The 27,590-nt window shown below is 40.6% G+C and overlaps 3 protein-coding genes and 1 pseudogene across 7 annotated transcripts; all 4 read left to right on the forward strand.

Moving 5' to 3' along the window:
* The first annotated feature begins 1,821 nt into the window (after nt 1-1,821).
* On the forward strand, nt 1,822-27,552 carry LOC148191609 (large ribosomal subunit protein cL38-like). 5 transcript variants are annotated; one of them, XR_015782657.1, is made up of 3 exons: nt 1,822-2,182; nt 5,098-5,448; nt 5,727-6,246. XR_015782657.1 is itself a non-coding variant. In XM_088100748.1 (2 exons), the coding sequence occupies exon 1, from the start codon at nt 1,881-1,883 to the stop codon at nt 2,169-2,171; it is 291 nt and encodes a 96-aa protein (XP_087956874.1). In that variant the 5' UTR covers nt 1,822-1,880; the 3' UTR covers nt 2,172-2,182; nt 27,191-27,552. The 5 variants fall into 5 exon arrangements, 3 of the variants coding, with proteins under 3 accessions (XP_087956874.1, XP_087956873.1, XP_087956875.1); XR_015782656.1 differs by having other exon boundaries at nt 5,744-6,246; XM_088100748.1 differs by lacking the exons at nt 5,098-5,448; nt 5,727-6,246 and adding an exon at nt 27,191-27,552.
* Nucleotides 8,315-9,191, forward strand: LOC148191610 (uncharacterized). Its single transcript, XM_088100607.1, has 2 exons — nt 8,315-9,055; nt 9,156-9,191. Exons 1-2 carry the CDS (start codon nt 8,315-8,317, stop codon nt 9,189-9,191), a joined length of 777 nt encoding a protein of 258 aa, XP_087956733.1.
* On the forward strand, nt 17,147-19,083 carry LOC124841987 (pentatricopeptide repeat-containing protein At4g38010 pseudogene; annotated as a pseudogene).
* LOC148191611 (large ribosomal subunit protein cL38-like) lies at nt 20,014-20,511 on the forward strand. The gene has a single exon (XM_088100608.1). The coding sequence runs from the start codon at nt 20,074-20,076 to the stop codon at nt 20,509-20,511; it is 438 nt and encodes a 145-aa protein (XP_087956734.1). The 5' UTR covers nt 20,014-20,073.
* Nucleotides 27,553-27,590: the final 38 nt, after the last annotated feature.

Genomic DNA, 27,590 nt, shown 5'->3' on the forward strand with positions numbered 1-27,590 from the left:
AATAATAATAAAGAGTATTAAATGTATACTTCTTTTAATATTAATGTGTATTTATAAACTATTAACTAAATGATTAAATTGATGATAGAAATATAGTTATTTTGACATTTAATATTCATGATCACCTTAGATGACAACAGGTTGAGTCGAGCACAGATAGTTTATCCGCAATCCAACCTCACAAAAAAATTCATTCTCTACCTACTTAAAAAATATTTGCGAATATTTTAAAACCCGCAGATACCCACAGATATCTGTAAATATTTTAAAAATATATTTTTATAAATTATCAAGATAAAATTGAAATAAAATTTCAAATAATATATAAAATATAATATAAATTAAATTAAATACAAATTAAAATTATATTTTAATTAAATTTAACCTCATAAAATATAAATTAATGTTAATTTTAATTAAATTTAACTCAATAAAATATAAATTAAATTTTTATTTTTATTTTTTGGAATAGTGGATATCCGCAAGTACGGATAGTATAATACCCACACCCAACCCATTTATAAGCGAGTATTAAAATATCCGCTATCTATATATCCACAAATATTAACTATCCGTCGCAGGTTTTATCCGTAGATATCGCAGACCAGATATTTTTGTCATCCCTAATCTACATTTACACTAATATGGTTAAATTATGACCATTGATCAAGGACCAATGAAGGTAAATTTAGATGTTGTAAACTTGATGAATGACAAATTACATTGGTGAAATTTTACATTCACCTTTCGGTCTTGCAAAGGACAGTAGAATTTAAAATAGTAAAACTTTATTAGCCTACACCGCCGGAATGCCTGTCTCCACTAGGCAAAGGAAGGTTTACAACTATATGCATTGTGTATTGCCAGAAGAAATTGCTCACACCTAAGTACGAATTTGGGTTTGAGTAGTAACAAAGGTGTCTTCGTGTTTTTGTTGCCATGTTCCCTATTAAATGGATTTTGTTTGCGTGCTTTTAAACATTGTTGATAACCGCTAAGCTCCTGAGTTAACGGACAAGGGATATTAATCTTTGTTTAAATTTAAAAAAAAAATATATAGAATAGATAATTATGGTCACTAATGCTAATTATGTATCTCGATGGACCTAGAATCGAAAGAAAAAAAAATTATTTGTAATTTATTAATTTATGCAAAAATTTTAGTTTGCGAGAAATGTTCTTATTTTTTTATTTTATTATTTTCATCTTCTATAAATGTTTTTTTTTGGGGAAAAGTTTGTCCAAGTTTATACTTAAAATTTTGAAAGTGTTTACTAATTAAATGGATAAATTATGAGATAATACATAACTAATGGACGAATAAGAAGAAAGAAATAGAGAAAGTAAAATGAGATTTTTATTTCAGTACCTTTTGGCATTATTTAATAATGCTAGTTAATAAGAAATGATTAAATTAATTTCAAAGAGACCACAATAATATTAATTAGTATTTTGGAAATAATTTTTCTTGTCTATCAGTGTAAAAAACAAATTTAATTCATCATTATAAATTTAGAGATTAGATGGTTCATGCTTATGTACTGTTATCGAATCATGGATTAATTTCAGCAAAGGTGTCTGCAAAAGGGGAAGCCCAAAAAGTATAGAAAGAAAAGACCAGGCCCAGTAAAGTTCGTGAAGAGGGAGGATGTTTCTTTCTGTACCCTGTCAATTTTCTTTTTACACTCTTCAAAACTTTCCAGAATAATGTCGTGTAAGGAAAAATTTAAGGTTTGTACCTTTGGGCCTTGTACCTCCGAACCAAAATTCGAAGGGTAAATTGGGAAGTTTTGGAAAAATATCTGAGAGGGATAAACCGGTAAGAGATGAGTGTTTGAGAAACAATAGAAGAGAAAAGAGAAAAGCGAGAAGAGAGAAGGATGTCGTCGTTGTCAAGCATGTTTGGGTGTGGAGTGGTGATGGCGCCACCACAAGCACTGGGAATTGGAAAGAGAAGTGACGGAGGATTGACGATAGTGTGTTCGTCTCGGCCGCAGAAGAAAGCGACTGCGCATCACATGAAGACTCGGCCACGGAAGACGCAGCCATGGGATATAAACCGCAAGCCAACTGTGTACGATCCTATGCCTCCTCTTCCTCCGGATTGGACTCTCGTTATTCCTGCTGACGCTTCTTCTGCTTCCGCTGCTCCTCCGCCTCCCTCTGCCTAGCCACTCACTCGGTACTGCGTCGTCGTTTTCATGCTTTCTCTGTTTTCTTCAAGCCTCATATTCGCTACTCTTTAAACATTTTATCTTATATTTCTTGTTTAAATCTCAAATGAAACTTTTTATCTGTGCAATTGTTTTGGATGAATTCACTTTCTTAGGTACGGTGAGCACGAGAATTCGATTAATTTGCGAACTGATGGTTAGGTTTTCTGAATGCGTCTAGTATACGTCAATTTTTAGACTAAAACTAGACACTCTCCCTACACACTCAGGAACCCTTTGCAACTTCCTTTACCTTTATATTTCTGAATTCTTGTAGACAGATGTTCTTTCTGCACTACTTTTCTTCTTACAGTTTTCTTTTTCACATTTTTTTTGTCTCTTATTTCTTTTCTCCACTTAGCTATGTTCTCGCATGTATACATATACTAGAGAAATTAAAGAAAGAGGCATAAGTGGACCAATATCGAACACCTTCAACTCAAAACTAAGGCAGTAGGAAAAATATTTGAATGTACAGTCTGACCAAGGGTCTGTGTAAATATCTGTAATGGAAAGTAGTTACTGCAGAAACAGAACATAACAAAGCTGTTAATTACCACACTTTGAATCTATGGACTTGTTATTATCAATATGATAAGGTGAGATAATTAAATGATGGATTGAGAATTCTGAATATGAAAGAAGCTTGAAGGTAAAGTTGTAAGGGGAGTTAGATTTAATCTATGAATTCTGCATAAGTTGGATGATGAAATAATTGTGTAAGGTGATGAATATATGTGAATTGGATGATGGAAATTCGTTCTAGCATGTTGGTATATGCGTAAATGAAGTTTTGATGGATTTGGGTGTGAATTAGGGTGGTAAACAAGGAAGTTTTAACTCACTTTTCATGGAATACGAAAATTGTGTGTTTTGCTTAGTTAATGAATTTTTGGTTAGATGAATTGATGGAAGTATGAGATGATTATTGGAATTGTGTATGTTGGATCTGTGTTGACATGAAAATTCGGTGGTAGTGCTGTTAGAAAGGAAATCAAGTGTCTTTATGGTCAATTTGGGCTATTTTAGAGGAAGTGAGGTAGGGATTTTGAGTAAATGAGGGCTGCAGTGTTCCTGGACTGTTTGGGCAGTCTAGACAAGTCCATTGTGACTTGTTAGAAACATAAAAGTGGTCTAAAACATGTTCCAAGTAGTAGAATCAAATTTGGGTCCCTAAGTTGTTGAAGTTAGTGTTTTGGAGCTGAAAGTGAACTTTAATCACTTAAAAAAATGGTAGTAGAAATGCTTAGAATCATTTGGATAAGTTTAATTAAGTCTAAAACGAGAATTAAGAGTCTAAGAAGTTGAGAAAAGTGGTTAGAAATGGTCAAGGGAGGTTCTGCTACCATTCTGCAGAATTCTGCATGATGTGAAAAACTGACCGTTCGTCCATGTCGGATTTGGACGATCGGTCATGCCATGTGCTGAGTGGCGTTCGGTCAAATGTTGGTTTGGTTAACGTTCATTCTTGGTAGTAGCGTTCGGTCATAATCATGCTTTGGCTTAGGCATTTAGCGTTCGTCCTTGTCTGGAGAGCGTTCGGTTTTCGGGGATGATATTAATAGCGTTCGGTCATTGGTTTAAATAACGATCGCTCAAGTTATGGTTTAGTAACGATCGCTCAGGTGTTGGTTAGTAGCGTTCGTTCATTCGCTGGTTTAGTAGTGTTCGGTCAGTTGATGGTTTAATTATCGTTCGGTCTTCATAAGGTTTGATAGTAAAGCGCTCGTTCAAGGAGTGTCGAATTCAATATGGTGTTCGGTTCTGAGCGTTCGGCCTAGTGTTTGATCTCACAGTGTTCGTCCATGAAGCGCTAGCTTTAACAGCGTTCGTCCAAACAGTGTCCGTCCAATGTTTTATGACGTTCGTCCAAATAGTTAACTCGCACCTGCACTTTGCAGAATTTGTTTTCGATAGTTTTGGGGGTTCCGGATGTCCGTTTTGGACGTTCTCTAGGTCGTTTTGGGGGTTCTTGACCCTTCCGGAACTGTTGGTAATGGTTTCAAACCTGTTTGAGTTACCTAAAAATGAGTATTAAAAAGATATTAAAAAGATATAAAGAAAATGTGTTAGGTGTACACTATTTTGAGTTGTTTGATATATCTTTTTGATATGGGAATGTTGGGTGATCTGTTTGAGATTGCAAATTGATAGGAGAATGATGTTTGAATGGTTAAGTACTGTTGAAATCATGGTTGCATATGATTTGATTATAAGTTTCATGTTAAATGAAGAACTTGAATTGTTTAAAATTTGGTATTGTGATGATTATGTGATGATGATATGATATGTGCGTTATGGTATGCTTGGATTGGTATTGTGAGGATTATTGGATATGTGTATTTTTGGCTACTTAGTGTCATTAAATGAGTGGTGGATAGTAAGCGTTGTGGTTGCTGGCCCGGGGAAGCTCTATAGAGTGTTGGGAAGTAACCTTATACACGGGTGACGTGTGTAACCGCCTGGGGAATCTCTTACATTTATGTAAGAGTGATGGGGGTGACGTGGGGTACTAGTCCGGTGAAGCTCATTACAAAATTTGATTGGCGTTGTGCTTGCGGGCCCGAGGAATCTCTTTAGGCGAGTGATGAGGGGTATACTTGCACTTGTCCGGGGAAGCTCTTGATTAGAGTAATGGAGGGTGACTTGTGTACTTGCTCGGGGAATCTCCCTATAGAGTGATGGGAAGCAGCACTACACATTAGGGTAATGTGTAACGGCCCGGGGAAGCTCTGAAAAGAGTGATGGGAGTGACGCTAGTACAAATTGGTGTATGTATTTTGATTGATCTGTAATATTGGTGGATGTAGTCTGATTTATTTTGTAATGTATATTGGCGTATGCATTCTAATTTGATATTTTGATACATATTGGTATATGTCAGGCCTCAAAAAAAAAAAAAAAAAAAAAAAAAAAAAAAAAAAAAACAAAACAAAAGATAACGGGGAGGAAGGAACGTGCGCTGCCACAAAGGGACAGCGAACGTTGCTTCCCCCTTTGAAGACAAAACCAAAAGCAAACAAGAAAAGGAAAGAGAAGAAGAGGGGAAGAGGGAAGAGTTTGGGAAGTTAAAAAGGGAAGCTATGGGTCTGCTGGGAGGGGAAAGGATTGCTGCCAAATTTTTGTGAGAGAGGAGAAGTTCTTGCTGAAAGTTCTGGGAAAGAGGAGAAGTGGAGAACTTTTGAAGTTTTGGAGGAGATAGACTCAAAGAATTCACAAAGGAAGTCTTCAAGAGGTAAGGAGTGCTAGAATTTTTCGTTTTGATTAGTTAATCTTACTGTTTTTGTAGAAATCTAAAAGCTTTAGAGTTAAAAATGGAGGTTTTTCTGGTTTTCTGGAAAACCTGTGATTCTGCAGAATCTGCAGAATCGCGTTCGTCCAATTCGGTTTCAAATTGGACGTTCGTCCAAAACTAGACGAATTGAACGTTCGCCCACTTCGATTTGAACGCTCGTTTTTCTTTAGCCTGACGAGCGTTCGCTCATGCTTTCGCTAATGCGTTCGTCCTAACAGTATATGACCAAATATAGGTGGGTTTCTGAGCGTTCGTTCATATAGTGGATTAACGAGCGTTGGTGATCAGGATTTGAGTAGAGAGCGTCTGTGTGCGCCTGTGAACGTTCGTTCATTTCCGGGTAAGGGAAGCTTATTTGATTTAATTCATGTTGTGTGCTTCGTTTGAACGTTCGTTAATTACTGTATGAATATATTGCATGATGTGCTGTGATTTGAGTTGCATGAACGTTCGTTATTTACTGAGTGAAAAATGATATATGACTAAGTTTACGTATGTTGTATGAAATATATGAGATTTGGATGATATGGATTATATGAAGATTGTAAATTGTACCATGACATGAACGAATGGAATTTATGAACTTGTATAATGAGAAACGAACTGAAAAATGGATTTTTGTAAGAATTTTCCCTATGAAAATGCACATCTGTACTGAACAGTCATTGACCGTTCGGTTTTTATCTTGTTTTGGAGGAGCGTCCTCTTATCTAAAACCTATGCTTGAGCGTTCGTCCATATATTAAATTGAACGTTCGTCCTAATCTTCTATTGAACGTTCGTCCTAATCTTATATTGAACGTGCGTCCTAGTCTTATACTGAACGTTTGTCCAAGTTGGTGTTCAGTCTTTTATTGAACGCTCCCTCTAATAGGCGCTCGGTCTCACACTGAGCGTTCGTCCAAATTGGCGCTCGGTTTTGAACTGAGTGTTCGTCCAAATAGTGCTTGGTTCTGAACTTAGCGTTCGTCCTAAAGGGTGTTCGGTTTATACTGAACGCTCGTCCTAATGGTGCTCGGTTTTGAGAGGAGCGTTCGTCCTAAAAATGAGGCTCAGTCTTATACTGAGCGCTCGCTCTAAATGGTGTTCGGTTTTATTGAAATAGCGTACGTCCAACTTCAGATTTGCCACGTTCGGTCATTTATTTAAAATTCACGAGCGTCAGTTCATTTAACTGATTCTCAAGGTAATAACGTTCGTCCCAATGAACTCGGTTTCTAAGATTAGCGTTCGTCCTTTAGGGTGTTCTGTTTTAGACTGAACGCTCGTTCTAAAACAGGGGCTCGGTCTTAGATTGAGCGCCCACTCAAAATGGTGCTCGACATATACTGAGCGTTCGTTCTCTGATTCGAACGAGCGTCCTTTGGTCCCGTTTCCAGCGTTCGTCCTCGGCCTTATTGGGGACAGAACGTTCGTTTTTTTTAGTCTACAAAGAAATGATGAAAATAAATATGAAATTATAAAGGTTGAGAATATATGATATGAAAGCAAATTGTGACTTTTGAACGAGCGTTCCAGTTAGGGACGACTCATTGATGAATAGTAATTTTGGAAAGTATACGAGATGAAATGAAAATATGATTATTGAACGAGCGTTCCAGGTAGGAATGACTCAGATAAATGTTGAAATTCGTAAAGTATGACTGTGGGAAGTTAATGCTGGCTGTTCAATCCTGATATTCCGTGAGTGATCGTCCTCAAGTAGAGGCGCACGTCATGCGTGGGAATGGCAGGAGGTCGTCGTCCTTAGAGGTACTTTGGACGGACGTACTAACCTCGGGTGGCAGCTGATGAAATGCCAGTTACCACACCACCCGGGTGCACGAACGCCTGTAACTACGCAGAATTCATACAGTCCGGACAGTCAGTCGTGTTGAGTTTTATTGAGTAAGTACGTTGAAGTGTATTCTTATGTAATGAATGTGTATGTTGAAATATGCATGTGTGATGAATGGTTTATTTGAAATTGTATGTTGATGCATGAGTTAAATTAAGTAAGCTTACCCTTTCGTTTCCTTGTGTTGTCTATTGTCCTTGTACGTCCGTCTTGTCAATGCAATGATCATCCGTGTGGATGTGAGCAGAGGGAGACGAGCGTTTGGAAGAGGCGCTGAATGAAGAGAACCTGGTTGATGTCGAAGTGAAGACCGAGCAGTGAGGCGCTCGGCCAGTTATGTAGCCTGTATTAGAATGGTCGTTCGACCATCTTGCCTTGTTATTTTGATAGACCGTTCAATATTTGTGCCGTGTAAACCGTTCGGTCAAGTTTCGTGTACGTTCGGCTTTTTCATTTGTAACTTTGAAGACGTGCGGCTTTGCGCGTCTGTTTTGTTATTATTGTAAGACTGTACTCAAGGACATTCGTCCTTGAGCGTTGTTTTGTTTTTAGTTGGAAAACTGTATCGAAATATTATTAAATGTGATTTTCTGATTTTATGGCTTATGCTGTATTTTTGGGATGTCACATTAGTGGTATCAGAGCAGTTTTGTTCTTTTAAGGACACTGTAGGTTATGAGTACACTGTGTTTTTGCTGTGTGCTTAAATTGCGTTTAATGAGTTATTTTCGACTCTTTGAACAGGACTAACGTTCGTTCTTTTCTCCGTTCCAAAGAGTCAATGGCACCTAGACTTCCTCCTCCTCCACCACAGACCAATGAACATGATGTGCCCAACAACACCAGATTGTTGGAATCGGTGATCGAAAGGCTACAAGAGCAGAATGCTGTTCTGATGCAGCAAAACGCGACTAATTCACAAAATCTCGAAGCTGCTCGCGCTAATTCTGAAGCGACCCAAGGCAACTGATGGAGATTCTTGCAGCTACTAGGGGTACGCCAGGAGCATCTGCTTCAAACACTACTCATCAGGCTGAGTGGAGTTTGGAAAATTTCTTGCAGCATCGTCCTGCAAAGTTTGATGGGAAATGCCTTCCTGACGAAGCTGATCAGTGGATAAGGGACATGGAGCAGATCTACAATGCCAAGCGATGTCCAGAAGACAACAGGTTAGCGTATACTGAGTATCTGCTGACTGGGGAGGCAAGTCACTGGTGGACAAGCGTTAAGATGATACTAACAGAAGCTGAAAGCCTTATTTCCTGGGAAGTGTTCAAGGAAAAATTTTATGAGGAGTATTTCCCGGACAGTGTCCGTTTCGGCAAAGAAGTGGAGTTTCTCCAGTTGGTGCAGGGCAATATGTCTGTTTCTGAGTACACTAACAGGTTCAAGCACTTGGTCCGTTTCAATACCATGGCTACCAGTGAAGTGTGGCAGTGCCGGAAGTTCGAAAATGGGCTGAGAAGTGATCTAAAGGTACTAATCTCCAGCCTTTGCATTAAGTCTTTTCCTGCCATGGTTGAGAGAGCAAAAGTGTTAGAAAAAAATGTGGCTGAAGTAGAACGACTGAAGAAACAACAACAACCAACTAGAGGGCCAATCATGTCCAGGCCTAATCTGAATCGGAATAGGTTGCCATATGCTCGCCCAGCACAACCATCTAATTCCCAGGCTATGGTTGTTGGTGGCCAGTCTGGACAGCACGGATCAGTCAAGTGTTTCCAATGCGGAGGACCACACTACCGGTCGTCTTGCCCTCAGTTATTGGGAGTAAAGTCCTGCACTCGTTGTGGAAGAAATGGTCATATAGAACGTGAGTGTAGAATGGGCGGACGAGCGGCAATGAGGCCGCTAAATGCCGGGGAGGATGCAACAGGATCGGGGTGGACGAGCACAAGCTGTCGGTCGAGTGTATGCGATCACGGGCGCCGAAGCTGCCAGCTCAGGTACGCTCATCACCAGTACTTGTTTGCTGTTTGGAATGCCTGTTTGTGTATTGTATGATTCGGGGGCAACGCACTCCTTCATTTCGAAGGCGTGTGTTGAGAAATTGGGATTAGCCGAACGCGAGATGCAGTTCGACTTGGTAGTATCAACCCCAGCGGCTGGTGAGGTTAGGACGTCTACTGTATGTGTTAAGTGTCCTATAGAGGTTGAGGGGCGAAATTACAAAGTGAATCTCATTTGTCTACCCTTGAAAGATTTAGAAGTAATCTTAGGAATGGATTGGCTGGCTGCCAATCGCATTCTCATAGATTGCGGTGCAAAGGAATTGGTGTTTCCAGACGAGTATGAAGTGGATCTATCTGTGACGCTCGGTCAATTGAAAGAAGACATCGGGGATGGTGCCAGTTGTTTCCTGATCATGACGCATTCAGACGAACGAATTGAAGATTTGAATCATGAGCGACCGTCTAGTAAATCGAATGGAGGACGATCAGTCGTGGATGAATTCCCTGATGTATTTCCTGACGAAGTGCCTGGATTACCTCCTCCACGCGAGGTGGAATTTACTATCGACTTAGTGTCGAATGCTGGACCTATCTCTATTGCACCCTATCGGATGTCGCCAGCAGAGTTAGCTGAACTCAAGGAACAGATTGAAGAGTTAATGGATAAGCAGTTTATCAGACCTAGCGCATCACCTTGGGGAGCGCCAGTACTCTTAATGAAGAAGAAGGATGGCAGTTCTCGTCTCTGCATAGATTACAGGCAATTAAACAAACTGACTATCAAGAACAAGTACCCTTTGCCTCGGATAGACGACCTGCTAGATCAATTACATGGCGCGGTCATATTTTCAAAGATTGATTTACGGTCGGGATATCATCAGATTCGGGTGAAGGAAGAAGACATCCAGAAGACAGCCTTCCGATCTCGTTATGGACACTACGAGTATGTAGTGATGCCATTCGGTGTGACAAACGCCCCAGCAATATTTATGGACTACATGAATCGTATCTTCAGACCGTATCTAGACAAGTTCGTGGTCGTCTTCATTGATGACATTCTTGTCTACTCCAAAAGCTATGAAGAGCATGAGGATCACTTGAGGATCGTTCTAGGCGTGCTAAGAGAAAAGGAGTTATATGCCAAATTCTCTAAATGTGAATTCTGGATGAAGAAAGTGCCATTCTTGGGACATGTGGTTTCAGCTGAAGGAATCTCAGTAGATCCGGCTAAAGTAAGAGCAGTACTGGAATGGGAGAGTCCACGCTCAGTTACCGAGGTTCGTAGTTTTGTGGGACTCGCGGGATACTATAGACGGTTCATTGAAGGATTTTCCAAAATAGTAGCTCCGCTTACTCAGCTGACCAGAAAGGATCAACCGTTCGCTTGGACCGATCGGTGTGAAGGAAGTTTCCAGGAATTGAAGAATAAGTTAACAAGCGCCCCGGTACTGGTCATACCTAACACGGCTAAACCCTTCGTGGTATATTGTGACGCGTCTCATCAGGGTTTGGGTTGTGTACTCATGCAAGAAAAGAGGGTGGTTGCGTATGCTTCTCGACAACTGAAGGTTCACGAGAAGAACTACCCAACTCACGACCTGGAATTAGCAGCGGTCGTCTTTGCTTTGAAGATTTGGAGGCACTACTTGTATGGATCAACTTTCCAAGTATTCAGTGATCATAAGAGTCTCAAGTATCTTTTTGATCAAAAGGAGTTGAATATGAGACAAAGACGTTGGCTGGAGTTCTTGAAGGACTATGACTTTGAACTACTTTACCATCCGGGAAAAGCAAATGTTGTAGCAGACGCTTTAAGCAGAAAGGTAGTTCACGTCTCCTCCATGATGGTCCGAGAGTTAAGTTTGGTAGAGAGCTTTAGAGATCTAAGGTTACAGTTCGACTTGGAACCGAATGTTATTAAATGCTGTACTCTTAGAATCTCCAGTGACGTATTTGACCGGATCAGAATGAAGCAGCGAGAAGACGAAGAGTTGGTGAAGATCTTGAACGCACTCGGTACAGATCAGGCCAAGGAGTTCAACACGGGAACAGACGGTTGTCTACGATACATGGGTAGGACGTGCATTCCGAATGATGGTGAGTTAAAAAGGATGATTCTTGAGGAAGGACACCACAGTCGTCTTAGCATACACCCTGGTATGACTAAGATGTATCAGGACCTCAGGAAGTCGTTCTGGTGGCCGGGAATGAAGAGTGATGTCGCACGTTTTGTGGCATCATGCTTAACGTGTCAACGAGCCAAGGCTGAACATCAAAGGCCAGGCGGTCTACTTCAGCAGTTAGAGATTCCGGAATGGAAGTGGGACGGCATTGCGATGGACTTCGTGACCCACTTACCTCGAACTGTCAGGAATCATGATTCCGTGTGGGTAATTGTGGATCGACTAACGAAGAGTGCTCATTTCCTAGCAGTCAATCTGAAGATGTCCATGACGAACCTGGCTAAGCTTTACATCAAGGAAATTGTTCGTCTACATGGAGTTCCGTCTAGCATTGTTTCAGACCGAGACACGAGATTTACTTCTCGGTTCTGGCGATCATTACAAAGTGAGCTCGGTAGTAAACTCCATATGAGTTCGGCTTATCATCCTCAGACGGACGGTCAGTCCGAGAGGACCATCCAGACGCTTGAAGACTTATTGAGGACGTGTGTTCTAGATCACATGGGCGTTTGGGATGAAGTCTTACCTTTGGTAGAGTTCACCTACAACAATAGTTTCCAAGCCAGCATAGGAATGGCTCCCTTTGAAGCTCTGTACGGTAGGAAATGCCAAACGCCATTGTGTTGGTTTCAGGAAGGGGAAAAAGTGTTAACAGGACCAGAGCTCATTCAGCAGACGACTGAGAAGGTGAAGTTGATTCAAGAAAGGCTGAAGACGTCCAGGAGTCGACAGAAATCCTACGCTGACAAGAGGAGAAGACCCTTGGAATTCGATGCAGGAGATCATGTTTTCCTTAGACTGCATCCGACCACGGGAGTTGGGAGAGCCATTCGACCCAAGAAGTTGTCTCCCAAATTCATCGGACCTTATCAGATCTTGAGGAAGATCGGGCCAGTTGCGTACGAGTTATCTTTGCCGCCTCAGTTATCAAACTTGCATCCAGTCTTCCACGTTTCTCAACTTCGGAAGTATGTATCCGACCCTTCTCACATATTAGAGTTAGAAGATATTCGTCTTCGTCAAGATCGTACATTGGAGATGCAGCCGGTACGCATTGAAGATAGCAACACCAAGTACTACAAGAGGAAAGCTGTCAGATTGGTGAAAGTTGTCTGGGATGAAAAGACGGGCGACTCTACATGGGAAGTGGAAGATGCCATGAAGGATTTGTATCCCCATCTGTTTGAGAGTACGTCTTAATTTTCGAGGACGAAAATTTTTGTAGTTGGGGGGAATGTCAGGCCTCAAAAAAAAAAAAAAAAAAAAAAAAAAAAAAAAAAACAAAAGATAACGGGGAGGAAGGAACGTGCGCTGCCACAAAGGGACAGCGAACGTTGCTTCCCCCTTTGAAGACAAAACCAAAAGCAAACAAGAAAAGGAAAGAGAAGAAGAGGGGAAGAGGGAAGAGTTTGGGAAGTTAAAAAGGGAAGCTATGGGTCTGCTGGGAGGGGAAAGGATTGCTGCCAAATTTTTGTGAGAGAGGAGAAGTTCTTGCTGAAAGTTCTGGGAAAGAGGAGAAGTGGAGAACTTTTGAAGTTTTGGAGGAGATAGACTCAAAGAATTCACAAAGGAAGTCTTCAAGAGGTAAGGAGTGCTAGAATTTTCGTTTTGATTAGTTAATCTTACTGTTTTTGTAGAAATCTAAAAGCTTTAGAGTTAAAAATGGAGGTTTTTCTGGTTTTCTGGAAAACCTGTGATTCTGCAGAATCTGCAGAATCGCGTTCGTCCAATTTGGTTTCAAATTGGACGTTCGTCCAAAACTAGACGAATTGAACGTTCGCCCACTTCGATTTGAACGCTCGTTTTTCTTTAGCCTGACGAGCGTTCGCTCATGCTTTCGCTAATGCGTTCGTCCTAACAGTATATGACCAAATATAGGTGGGTTTCTGAGCGTTCGTTCATATAGTGGATTAACGAGCGTTGGTGATCAGGATTTGAGTAGAGAGCGTCTGTGTGCGCCTGTGAACGTTCGTTCATTTTCCGGGTAAGGGAAGCTTAATTGATTTAATTCATGTTGTGTGCTTCGTTTGAACGTTCGTTAATTACTGTATGAATATATTGCATGATGTGCTGTGATTTGAGTTGCATGAACGTTCGTTATTTACTGAGTGAAAAATGATATATGACTAAGTTTACGTATGTTGTATGAAATATATGAGATTTGGATGATATGGATTATATGAAGATTGTAAATTGTACCATGACATGAACGAATGGAATTTATAAACTTGTATAATGAGAAACGAACTGAAAAATGGATTTTTGTAAGAATTTTCCCTATGAAAATGCACATCTGTACTGAACAGTCATTGACCGTTCGGTTTTTATCTTGTTTTGGAGGAGCGTCCTCTTATCTAAAACCTATGCTTGAGCGTTCGTCCATATATTAAATTGAACGTTCGTCCTAATCTTCTATTGAACGTTCGTCCTAATCTTATATTGAACGTGCGTCCTAGTCTTATACTGAACGTTTGTCCAAGTTGGTGTTCAGTCTTTTATTGAACGCTCCCTCTAATAGGCGCTCGGTCTCACACTGAGCGTTCGTCCAAATTGGCGCTCGGTTTTGAACTGAGTGTTCGTCCAAATAGTGCTTGGTTCTGAACTTAGCGTTCGTCCTAAAGGGTGTTCGGTTTATACTGAACGCTCGTCCTAATGGTGCTCGGTTTTGAGAGGAGCGTTCGTCCTAAAAATGAGGCCCAGTCTTATACTGAGCGCTCGCTCTGAATGGTGTTCGGTTTTATTTAAATAGCGTACGTCCAACTTCAGATTTGCCACGTTCGGTCATTTATTTAAAATTCACGAGCGTCAGTTCATTTAACTGATTCTCAAGGCAATAACGTTCGTCCCAATGAACTCGGTTTCTAAGATTAGCGTTCGTCCTTTAGGGTGTTCTGTTTTAGACTGAACGCTCGTTCTAAAACAGGGGCTCGGTCTTAGATTGAGCGCCCACTCAAAATGGTGCTCGACATATACTGAGCGTTCGTTCTCTGATTCGAACGAGCGTCCTTTGGTCCCGTTTCCAGCGTTCGTCCTCGGCCTTATTGGGGACAGAACGTTCGTTTTTTTTAGTCTACAAAGAAATGATGAAAATAAATATGAAATTATAAAGGTTGAGAATATATGATATGAAAGCAAATTGTGACTTTTGAACGAGCGTTCCAGTTAGGGACGACTCATTGATGAATAGTAATTTTGGAAAGTATACGAGATGAAATGAAAATATGATTATTGAACGAGCGTTCCAGGTAGGAATGACTCAGATAAATGTTGAAATTCGTAAAGTATGACTGTGGGAAGTTAATGCTGGCTGTTCAATCCTGATATTCCGTGAGTGATCGTCCTCAAGTAGAGGCGCACGTCATGCGTGGGAATGGCAGGAGGTCGTCGTCCTTAGAGGTACTTTGGACGGACGTACTAACCTCGGGTGGCAGCTGATGAAAATGCCAGTTACCACACCACCCGGGTGCACGAACGCCTGTAACTACGCAGAATTCATACAGTCCGGACAGTCAGTCGTGTTGAGTTTTATTGAGTAAGTACGTTGAAGTGTATTCTTATGTAATGAATGTGTATGTTGAAATATGCATGTGTGATGAATGGTTTATTTGAAATTGTATGTTGATGCATGAGTTAAATTAAGTAAGCTTACCCTTTCGTTTCCTTGTGTTGTCTATTGTCCTTGTACGTCCGTCTTGTCAATGCAATGATCATCCGTGTGGATGTGAGCAGAGGGAGACGAGCGTTTGGAAGAGGCGCTGAATGAAGAGAACCTGGTTGATGTCGAAGTGAAGATCGAGCAGTGAGGCGCTCGGCCAGTTATGTAGCCTGTATTAGAATGGTCGTTCGACCATCTTGCCTTGTTATTTTGATAGACCGTTCAGTATTTGTGCCGTGTAAACCGTTCGGTCAAGTTTCGTGTACGTTCGGCTTTTTCATTTGTAACTCTGAAGACGTGTGGCTTTGCGCGTCTGTTTTGGTACTATTGTAAGACTGTACTCAAGGACATTCGTTCTTGAGCGTTGTTTTGTTTTTAGTTGGAAAACTGTATCGAAATATTATTAAATGTGATATTCTGATTTTATGGTTTTATGCTGTATTTTTGGGATGTCACAGTATATGCATATGGTTGAAGCATAATTCGTACTTGGGTATATAGTTTGATCTGGTTAAGGTGTGGATGACAGTATGTTATTATGAGTATATTTATGATGTATATGAATTGTATTTTGTTAGCTCACCCTTGCTTGTTTGTGCATGTGAATGCGATGATCGTGTAATGTGTGATGTTATACGGGAGCAGATGTTATTGCAGATGTGATGGCTGATATTTCTGAACATGCATAAAGGATGAAAGAGAGATGGGATAGATGACTGGGAATGTATTTGTTTGTAGTCGATCCTGACTATTTAAACGTTTTATTTTCGGAATAATCGGTTTGTAATAAATAACGTACTATTTTTCCGTGGAAGTTGAATATTAAAAATTTGAATTTTTACTTACGTGTTTTACGGAAAAATTAGTCAGCGTAACACAAAATTTCGGGGTGTTGCAGCCAACACTATTCACCGCGCTATTCCAACGAACGCTATCTGCCGACAGCTAAATTGCCGAACACTATGCTATTTGGACGGACACTATAAAATCCATCATAATCAGGCCGAACGCTAGAAACCGAGCACCATATTAGATTGAACACTATTTGGCCGTACGTCATGAGATTAAGCACTATTGACCGAACGCTAAACAGGACACCATATTAAATCGAATACTATTAGGCCGAACGCTAAAACCGAACACCTCATTCAAATCGGATACTGCTTGGACGAACGTTAAGATCAATCTCTTGGGCTTCAACACTAAAACACCAAACGTTATTAGACCGCATACCATTAGTTCGAACACCAAAAGAACGAACGCTAAGATCAAGCACTTATGCTGGACGCTAAAACTCCAAACGCTGATAGACAGAATACTATTAGGTCGAACACTATTGAACGAACGTTAAGATCGAGCACTTAGACTTAACGCTAAAACAGCGAACATCTATTAGACTGAATACTATTATTTGAACACTGTTTGGACGATCGGTCAAACATCAAACCTCATCTAGATCGAACGCTAAGTTTTTACGAGCATTACCTGAGGACAAACATCATCGAGACCGAACGTTCTCTATGAACGATCACTAACTTAGAATAATCACCATCAGGATCGAACGTTCACTATCAGATTAAGATCAAACGCTAATCATAATTCATACATCAAGACCGAACGCTTACAATCTAAACCTCAAAATACCTGATCCAGGTCGAACGCTATCAATCACTAATACCCAAGACCGAACGCTTATGATCCAAACCTAATAATCCAAATTAAGGACGAACGATACAATCACTAATTCACCAAAACGAACGCTCAAGATCACTTCCTGAGAATACCAATTAGGACGAACGCTTATAATCACTATTGCACCAAAACCGAACGCTCTCGATTCAAACCTAAGAATCCAATTTAAGACGAACGCTCAAAATTACTAATACACCAAGGTTAGAGGGTGTGGGAACGTAAACTCCTTGTGATTTTGATAACCTTGTGTGCCAATAACTAAGCGTGGCTATGTCCACTCATAAACAGTGAAAGATTTTGGATGGATTGTTTGAGCACTGATCACTACCATGAGCAAGGCTGGGCAATCTCTGAAATCGGTTCTCTTGGATTTGATTCACAAGAGCAATGGCTTGAGATCCTTCAAGCAAATTCATGCGCATCTATTGACTTCTGCCCTTGTTGCCAATGACTTGGTTATTTCCAAGGCTGCAATTTTTTGGGAAAACATGTTACAGATGTTCATTACCCTTGCAATTTCCTGAAGCAATTTGATTGGAACTTGAGCTCTTTCCCTTGCAATTTGCTGATTTCTGGCTATGCCTCTGGCCACTTACCCTGGCTTGCAATCCTGATTATAGATGGACTGTTAGGAATGGTTTTGTGCCTGATGTGTACACTATCCCAGCAGTTTTGAAATCTTGTGCTAAGTTTTATGGGATTGTAGAGATTAAACAGTTCATTCCGTAGCTTGAAGACTGCCTTGTGGTGCGACATTTATGTGCAAAACACTCTTGTCCATGTGTATTGCATTTCTGGGGACACTGTTGGTGCTGGCAAGGTGTGTTGATGACATGCTTGTGAGAGACGTGGTCTCTTGGACTGGCTTGATATCTGGGTATGTCAAGGCTAGGTTGTTTAATGAGGCCATCGCATTGTTTTTGAGAATGGATGTGGAACCTAATGTGGCAACCTTTGTCAGCATACTTGGGGCTTGTGGGAAATTGGGTTGTTTAAATTTGGGGAAAGGAATTCATGGGTTGGGTCTCAAATGTCTGTTCGGGAAGGAGTTGTGGTATGCAATGATGTGTTGGAATGCCTATATAGGTGGAATGCCTTCTAGGAATATCCGTACTTGGAATGCCTATATAGGTGGCCTAGCAATAAATGGACTTGGGAGGGAAGCATTGAAGCTATTTAAAGATTTGATAGTGTCAGGTGCAAAGCCTAATGAAGTGACATTTCTTGCTGTTTTAACAGCTTGCTGCCATTCTGGCTTGGTCAGCGAAGGCCGAAAGTATTTCAATGAGATGTCAAGTCCCTCTACAACCTTTCTTCCTGGTTAGAACACTACGGCTGCATGGTTGATTTACTCTGCAGAGCTGGACTGGTGGAGGAAGCTGTGGAGTGATAAAGACAATGCCCATGTCCCCTGATGTGCAGATCATAGGAGCGCTTTTGAGTGCCTGTAATACATATGGGAATGTTGGATTCACCCAAGAAATCTTGAAATCACTGCAGAATTTTGAATTTCAAGATAGTGGCATATACGTGCTTCTTTCTAATTTGTATGCCTCTAACAAGAAATGGGCTGACGTGAGAAATGTTAGGAGACTGATGAAGCAGAAAGGAATAAGCAAGGCTCCTGGGTCTAGCATTATAAGGGTGGATGGTAAGAGTCATGAATTTTTAGTTGGAGACAGTAATCATCCTCAAAGTGAGGATATTTACGTACTATTGGACATCCTTGCCAATCAAATATACTCTGAGGGGCATATTAATACCCTCTGCTAATCAGACAAGCACACTTGACCCTGAGCTCACGTATTTTGTCTATGGACTTGAACAACTTCTAATGGTGCATTCTATAAAGTGTCTCTAAATCATTTTAGACTTGTCTTATTTATTATGCTCAAACCAGGCCAGATTGGGACTTGATATGGAAGTTCATAATAGTTACAACGCGAGAGCACTGCATTTATGGAAAAGATACGGGGTCACTCCTTGCCAAATTAAGCTTAAGCTTATGCATTGAGAAGCAGCTCAGGAGCAAGATGGTTTCATAGGTACCCTCTTTTAGGGGCCAAAGGGAAATTTTGTCTTGCCCGTGACAGTGACAACGTTTAATGTTTATGATTGTGAGCGATCGGTCAATGGTCACCTGAACTTTGACGACAGTAGTTACTATGCCACAAGCTCTGACATGAGACAAACATAATAGAAATAGAAGCCACTTGGGTAAGTTCAGATACGGAATGCGTCAACTCATTCAATGGCACGTGGTCATAATAATAGAAGAACTCTACCATTACTGGTAGTAGTTTTCTTGAAGCATGAGCATGCTGATTTTTTTATTTTTTCCAAATGAGATTCCAATTTTATAGAAGATAAATTCTTGAAAATAACATAATTTACACGACTTGTGTAAATTAAAGCAGTTGTTTGACCAAGTACTTGCATAGTTAGTTAAGTGGTGGTTCAGAAATTGTCTATTCCGGAATGTGTCGTTTCATCGAAAAGTACACGTATGTTTTGAGTTTATTTTTTATGACTATTGCTGAAATGAAACAAGAACTAGCAGCCTCCTCTCCCTTGAATCTTGTACAGTTCACTTTTGGCAACTCTATGTAAGGCCGTTCGGTCAAGAGCGTTCGCTTGTTTAATATAAAACTGAATTGGTTTATCATTTAGTGTAATAATTCTATTATATGATTTTACTGTATTTTTGGGATGTTACAGGTGTTACACTAGTTAATAAGAAATGATTAAATTAATTTCAGAGAGACCACATTAATTAATTAACATTTTGGAAATAATTTTTCTTGTCTATCAGTGTAAAAAACAAATTTAATTCATCATTATAAATTTAGAGATTAAATGGTTCATGCTTCTGTACTTTTATCGAATCATGGATTAATTTCAGCAAAGGTGTCTGCAAAAGGGGAGCCCAAAAGGTATAGAAAGAAAAGACCAGGCCCAGTAAAGTTCGTGAAGAGGGAGGATGTTTCTTTCTGTACCCTGTCAATTTTCTTTTTACACTCTTCAAAACTTTCCAGAATAATGTCGTGTAAGGAAAAATTTAATGGATGGAGGAGGAAACTATCGAAGAGGGAAAAAGCAAATAACCTTTGGGCCTTGTACCTCCGAACCAAAATACGAAGGGTAAATTGGGAAGTTTTGGAAAAATATCTGAGAGGGATAAACCGGTAAGAGATGAGTGTTTGAGAAACAACAGAAGAGAAATGAGAAAAGCGAGAAGAGAGAAGGATGTCGTCGTTGTCAAGCATGTTTGGGTGTGGAGTGGTGATGGCGCCACCACAAGCACTGGGAATTGGAAAGAGAAGTGACGGAGTATTGACGATAGTGTGTTCGTCTCGACCGCAGAAGAAAGCGACTGCGCATCACATGAAGACTCGGCCACGGAAGACGCAGCCATGGGATATAAACCGCAAGCCAACTGTGTACGATCCTATGCCTCCTCTTCCTCCGGATTGGACTCTCGTTATTCCTGCTGACGCTTCTTCTGCTCCTCCGCCTCCCTCTGCTAGCCACTCACTCGGTACTGCGTCGTCGTTTTCATGCTTTCTCTGTTTTCTTCAAGCCTCATATTCGCTACTCTTTAAACATTTTATCTTATATTTCTTGTTTAAATCTCAAATGAAACTTTTTATCTGTGCAATTGTTTTGGATGAATTCACTTCTTAGGTACGGTGAGCACGAGAATTCGATTAATTTGCGAACTGATGGTTAGGTTTTCTGAATGCGTCTAGTATACGTCAATTTTAGACTAAAACTAGACACTCTCCCTACACACTCAGGAACCCTTTGCAACTTCCTTACCTTTATATTTCTGAATTCTTGTAGACAGATGTTCTTTCTGCACTACTTTTCTTCTTACAGTTTCTTTTTCACATTTTTTTTGTCTCTTATTTCTTTTCTCCACTTAGCTATGTTCTCGCATGTATACATATACTAGAGAAATTAAAGAAAGAGGCATAAGTGGACCAATATCGAACACCTTCAACTCAAAACTAAGGCAGTAGGAAAAATATTTGAATGTACAGTCTGACCAAGGGTCTGTGTAAATATCTGTAATGGAAAGTAGTTACTGCAGAAACAGAACAGAACAAAGCTGTTAATTACCACACGCTTGTGTTAACCAGAATACTCTCCCTTAATCCAAGTTCTCAAAAGGAAACAATTCGTATTTCATTTCTCAGTTTTACAAATTCAGACACTCAGACAGCATAATTCAGCTGTTTATGTGACTTAAGAAGTCGTATTCTTTACAAGTTGGTCTAAAGAATCAGTTTATCATTTGTATATGTGCTGCCTTCCCATCCTTTCTCTTAATCACAGTATTTCCCATTCCTTCTGCTAACAGAGTGCTAATGTATGCAATTCTAATCTTAATTATTTTGCTAACGTCAAATTCATTCAGCACCTCTCTTTACTCAGTCATATAGTTTTAACAACCAGTATTAAAATACCAAAATAGGGAGATCAGTCACCGCCAACAATACTGGATCCTAATCAGAATCTCGAGCCACATTTGTTTTTGGTCTATTTCCCTTTTGCATGCCAACACTCAGAAGCAAAATGGCCCGACACAGTTGTAACAGTGTATTTTTTTTTCTTATTAAAAGTGTCTTTCCTGATTTTACCATTTCCTCCTCCTCCTCCTCTACTTGAGAACTCTGAACTATCTTCACTCTCTTTCCTTTATTCGAGTGCCAATTTCCCTTTCCTCTTGCTTGTACCCTTCTTTCCATCTTCTTATGACCCATTAGTTTTCTCATAAGTTTGAACTTGCACATGTTTGATCTGTCTCTCGTCTGGACTTTCTAAACACGAGTCTTTGGTCATCATGTGTCTCAAGTCATTGAAGTTTAGTGCTTGGAGAAAATATTATTTACAGGATATATTGTAAACTCAAGATTCTAACATTATTTTAAATTTAAAATGCTTTTACATTGTTGCTATATTGTATTTTGTACATTTATATGGTATAGTAATCTATTTGTCTTAAGTGATGTATGGTATATATTACCAACTTTAGTCTATTTTATTTACTTATATTACTGCTAATAAGAATGTATTCATACGTTTTTATGGGTTTAGGGTAAACTCAAGATTCTAACATTATTTTAAATTTAAGGCTTAATTACCTACTTAGTCCCCATGTTCCGAGGTAATTTGCTGTTTAGTACCCGGTTTTAAAAATGTAGGCATTTGATACCTATGTTTTGAAATTTGTATCAATTGAATCCTACCCACTTAACGCCGTTATAAATCTAACGTTTTTTCTGACTGTGTATGTGATTTGTGGACGAGCGGTTATGGACGAGCGTTCGCTTCGTTGGACGAGCGTCCTCTTATGCCTTATCATTTTATGGTTTTTCCGTAGTTTTCCAGAATAAACTATGGTGGCGACTCCCAAAAAATCTTTTTTTCAAACCCCTGCGTTTTCTTTTTCGGATCGTTGTCCCGTCGCGATTCCGGTTGCGACACTTGTCTATTCTAAAACTCGGGAAGAACATGAAGATCACCTTAGGGCAGTGCTTGAAGTGCTGAGGGAAAGAAGATTGTATGCCAAGCTATCCAAGTGTGAGTTTTGGATGGAAGAGGTTCCTTTTCTTGGGCATGTGATTTCAGCTGGAGGAATTGCTGTCGATCCCGCTAAGGTGCAAGCAGTACTTCAGTGGGAGAGACCTAAGACTGTTACAGAAATCAGGAGCTTTGTGGGTCTAGCGGGCTACTATCGTCGTTTTATTGAGAGCTTTTCCCGGATTGTGGCGCCGTTAACAAAACTGACTAGGAAGGATCAACCTTTTGTTTGGACAGACTGTTGTGAGACTAGCTTCCAAGAGCTAAAGAACAGATTGACTAGTGCACCAGTTTTGGTTATCCCTGACACAGATAAACCTTTTGAGGTTTTTTGTGATGCCTCTCATCAGGGATTAGGGTGCGTACTGATGCAGGAGAAGAAGGTAGTGGCATATGCATCAAGACAACTCAAGGTTCATGAGAAGAATTATCCCACTCATGACTTGGAGTTGGCACCTGTGGTATTTGCTTTGAAGATTTGGAGACACTATCTGTATGGCGCGCAATTTCAGGTGTTCAGTGATCATAAGAGCCTGAAATACCTCTTTGATCAGAAGGAGCTTAATATGAGGCAAAGGCGATGGATGGAGTTTCTTAAAGATTTTGAATTTGATCTCCTTTATCACCCTGGGAAGGCTAATGTGGTGGCAGATGCATTGAGCAGGAAGTCAGTGCATATTTCAGCCTTAATGGTCAGAGAGTTAGAGTTGGTAGAAAGCTTCAGAGATTTGAGGTTGCAGGTAGAATTTGAAGCTGACAGCATCAGATGCAGTAATTTGGTGGTGTCCAATGACTTGTTGAAGCGTGTTAAAGAAGAGCAGTCGAAGGATGTTGAGCTCCAAACGTCATCCAGTTTGATTGGGACTGAGCAGGGAAAGGATTTTGCCTTGGGGGCTGATGGTATCTTAAGGTTCAAAGGCAGAGTCTGTATCCCTAGCAATTCAGAAATGAAGAGGTTAATCCTTGAGGAAGGTCATAAAAGCCGTTTTAGCATGCATCCTGGCATGACTAAAATGTATCAAGACCTCAAGGAGTCTTTTTGGTGGTCCGGTATGAAAAGAGATGTAGCTCAGTTTGTTGTCTCTTGTTTAACTTGTCAGAAAGCTAAAATAGAGCATCAGAGACCAGGAGGTTTGTTGCAGCCATTGGAAATTCCAGAATGGAAATGGGATAGCATCGCTATGGACTTTGTTACCCATTTGCCACGCACTGTTCGAAGACATGATGCAATATGGGTAATAGTGGACCGATTGACCAAGAGTGCCCACTTCTTGGCAATCGATTTGAGGATGTCTATGGCGAAGTTGGCGCAACTGTATGTTAAGGAAATAGTGAGGTTACATGGGGTACCTTCGAGTATTGTATCAGATAGAGACCCAAGGTTCACATCCAGGTTTTGGCAAACTCTTCAGAGTGAGATGGGAAGCAGACTTCAGATGAGCTCGGCTTATCATCCCCAAACGGATGGACAGTCTGAGCGGACAATCCAATCGCTTGAAGATTTGTTGCGGACTTGCATTTTGGATCACCTAGGGGTATGGGATGAGATATTGCCACTAGTTGAGTTCACTTACAACAACAGCTATCAGACTAGTATCGGCATGGCACCGTTTGAAGCGTTGTATGGGAGGCGCTGTAGAACACCTCTTTGTTGGTTTCAGGATGGAGAAGCAGTTTTGACGGGACCAGAAATAGTTCAGCAGACTACAGAGAAGGTGAAGCTTATACAAGAAAGGATGCGGGCGTCTCAGAATAGACAGAAGTCCTATGCTGATCGGAGGCGCAAGCCGTTAGAATTTGCAGTTGGGGATCATGTGTTCCTACGAGTGACTCCTACTACCGGTGTAGGAAGAGCCATTCGTGCTAGGAAACTATCTCCTAGATATCTTGGTCCTTACCAGATTCTACGACGTGTAGGACCCGTAGCTTATGAGATAACCATGCCACCTCGGTTGGCAAACTTGCATCCAGTGTTCCATGTATCTCAACTGAGAAAATACATGTCTGATCCTTCTCATGTGCTTGAAGTTGACGATGTGCAAGTCAGAGAAGATTTGTCAATTGAAGTGCAACCAATAAAGATTGAGGAGAGTCAAAACAAACAACTTAGAGGAAGAACTGTCAGACTTGTCAAAGTTATCTGGAACAGTGGAACGGGCGACTCTACCTGGGAGTTAGAGGACGAGATGAGAGAAACCTACCCACACTTGTTCTGATAAAGCCTAATTTTCGAGGACGAAAATTTTTGTTGTTGGGGAGAATGTAAAGACCGCACGTCCCACTTTCTTTTGAAAGTGGGAGGGGCGGCTACCTAACAGAGAAGTGGTGGGGAAGGGAGGCACGTTCCTGGAAGTGGAAGGGGGCGGCTGCACGATGGAAGTGGGCGGCTGGCTGCACGTTCGTGTAGTGGTGGGGGGCGCTTCAAGTGGCAACAGCAGCTGGTGGATGGTGGGGTCTTCCCACTTTGAAAGTGCTCCAGCCACCAAAGACACCATCATCTCCTTTGTTGGTGGGCATAGCACTGAGGAGTGGCTATGGGGAGCACCATTTCTTCCTTCTTAAAGGTAGAAATCGTGGATTGAAGGGGTTGGATGCTGCATCTGGAGAAGGGAGAGGCTTGCTGCAATTTCGGGAAAAGAAGAATTGGAGTTTTGCTGCAAAAATCTGAAGAGTGAGAGGAGAGCTCTGGAATTTCAAGGAGACCTTGGGAGAGAGATTCAAGATTCAAGGAGGTCTTCAAGAGGTAAGGGGAGCTAGATCCTTTTTTCTGGATTTTATGAACCATGTATGTGTGTACTGAAATCTATAATATAGTGTCGTTGATGAACAAATTTCGTACTTAGAGTGACTTTGTTGTGTATGAATCTGTATGAGTGATGGTAGAATATTGTTGTTGAAGCAAATCTGGGAAGAAGGGGATGAAAATGGGGTTTCTGGTTTCTCTCCGGAAATCTGGTGCGATTCTGCAGAATTCTGCAGATCGCGCGTTCGTCCAATTTGGTGAGCCAAATTGGACGTTCGTCCAAATGGCTCGACCAATTAGTGGTCGGCCAAAATAGCATGAGCGTTCGGTTTTGTGTTAACGAGCGTTCGTTCGTTTGCAGTGATATATTAGACGTTCGTCCCAACTGTATACAGGAATTAGTAATTTTAGGCGTTCGTCCCTAAATTGATATTTACGTGATCTTGAGCGTTCGGTATTGGTAATAGAAATTGCAGTCGTTCGTCCTTAACGGATTCTTAAGTTTAATCTTGATCGTTCGACCTTAAGTTGATACTATTAAGTCTGGATCTCTAAACGTTCGGTTTCGGTGTATTAGTCAGCGTTCGGCCTTGGTTAATTGTGATTGTGAGCGTTCGGCCGTTAGTTGGTATTCTTAGGATTGGATTTTGACCGTTCAGTCATAGTTTAATTCTCATTGTGAGCGTTCGGTTTTGGTTTAATTCTGATTGTGAGCGTTCGGTCTTTCCTTGATTCTAATTGTGAGCGTTCGGTCTTGGCTTGATAGTTTTAAGTTTTGGAATTTTGAGCGTTCGGTCTTATTCTGTTGAACGTTCGGTTTTGATAAGGTATTCTCGCTTCTGAGCGTTCGATTTTAATTTGGATTCCTTAGTTTGGATCATAAGCGTTCGTTCATGGATATTTGTGATTGTGAGCGTTCGGCCATAATTGGATATTATAATTTGAAATCTTTAACGATCGGCCTTATAATATTAGTGAGTTTGAGCGATCGTTCTTAACATTGTATTTTTTTGGATGTGTGTGAACGTTCGTTATTTGATTGTATGAATATAATGCATGATATTGGATTTTCTGAATGTATGAACGTTCGTTATTATTGGTGAAATGAAACGTATGAAAATTGCATGATATTAGTCGTATGAAATCTGAGATTTTGGGGTGATTAGAACGAACGTAATTATGCAATTATGATGAGAAGTGAACTGAAAATGTAAATGAACTCCCCATGAAATTCACGTTCGTACTGGACGTTCCTTGACCGTTCGGTTTTCCGTAGTAATATGTTTGAAATGTTGATTCGGTCATTTGGGTAAATTTGTGGTTGAGGACGAGCGTCCTCGCTCTAAAATGTTCTATTTGAGCGTTCGGTCAAGTACTGTTGAAGCTAATGTTTTTGATAAACTTCTGTCTCTTTGTAATTGTCTGTGTATATGCAACTGTTTATCTTAACCGTTCGTAAATACTTCTTTAAAAGTATCTTAGTTTATTTTTCAAGTTCTACCAATATGAGCTATTAACGTTCGGTCTTATACCGAGCGTTCGTCCATATATTAAACTAAACGTTCGTCCTAATGTTATATTGAACGTCCTGATTGAGAATTTGAGAATTTGTAAATGTATGACTGTGGGAAGTTAATGCTGGCTGTTCGATCCTGATATTCCGTGACTACTCGTCCTCACATAGAGGGGGTATGCCATGCGTGGGAATGGCAGGAGGTCCCGTCACATAACAGTAATTTGGACGGAATGGACTAACCTCGGGTGGCAGCTGATGAGAATGCCAGTTACCACACCACCCGGGTGCGTGAACGCCTGTAACTACGCAGATTTCATACAGTCCGGACGGTCAGTCGTGTCGAGTCTTATTTTGTGCATGCGTTATAATGCCTTGATATGTGATGAATTATGTAATGAATTGTATGACTGATGCATGAGTTAAATTAAGTAAGCTTACCCTTTCGTTTCCTTGTGTTGTCTATTGTCCTTGTACGTCCGTCTTGTCATTGCAATGATCATCCGTGTGGATGTGAGCAGAGGGAGACGAGCGATTGGAAGAGGCGCTGAATGAAGAGAACCTGGTTGATGTCGAAGTGAAGACCGAGCAGTGAGGCGCTCGGCCAGTTATGTAGCCTGTATTAGAGTGGTCGTTCGACCATCTTGTCTTGTTATTTTATTCTGATAGACCGTTCGGTATTTGTGCCGTGTAAACCGTTCGGTCAAGTTTCGTGTACGTTCGGCTTTTTCATTTGTAACTCTGAAGACGTGCGGCTTTGCGCGTCTGTTTTGTTATTATTGTAAGACTGTACTCAAGGACGTTCGTCCTTGAGCGTTGTTTTGTTTTTAGTTGGAAAACTGTATTGAAATATTATTAAATGTGATTTTCTGATTTTATGGTTTATGCTGTATTTTTGGGATGTCACATTAGTGGTATCAG

This window comes from Vigna umbellata, chromosome 10 (assembly GCF_029865625.1).
Source record: "Vigna umbellata cultivar VRB3 chromosome 10, Vumbellata_1.0, whole genome shotgun sequence".
Lineage (NCBI taxonomy): Eukaryota > Viridiplantae > Streptophyta > Magnoliopsida > Fabales > Fabaceae > Vigna > Vigna umbellata.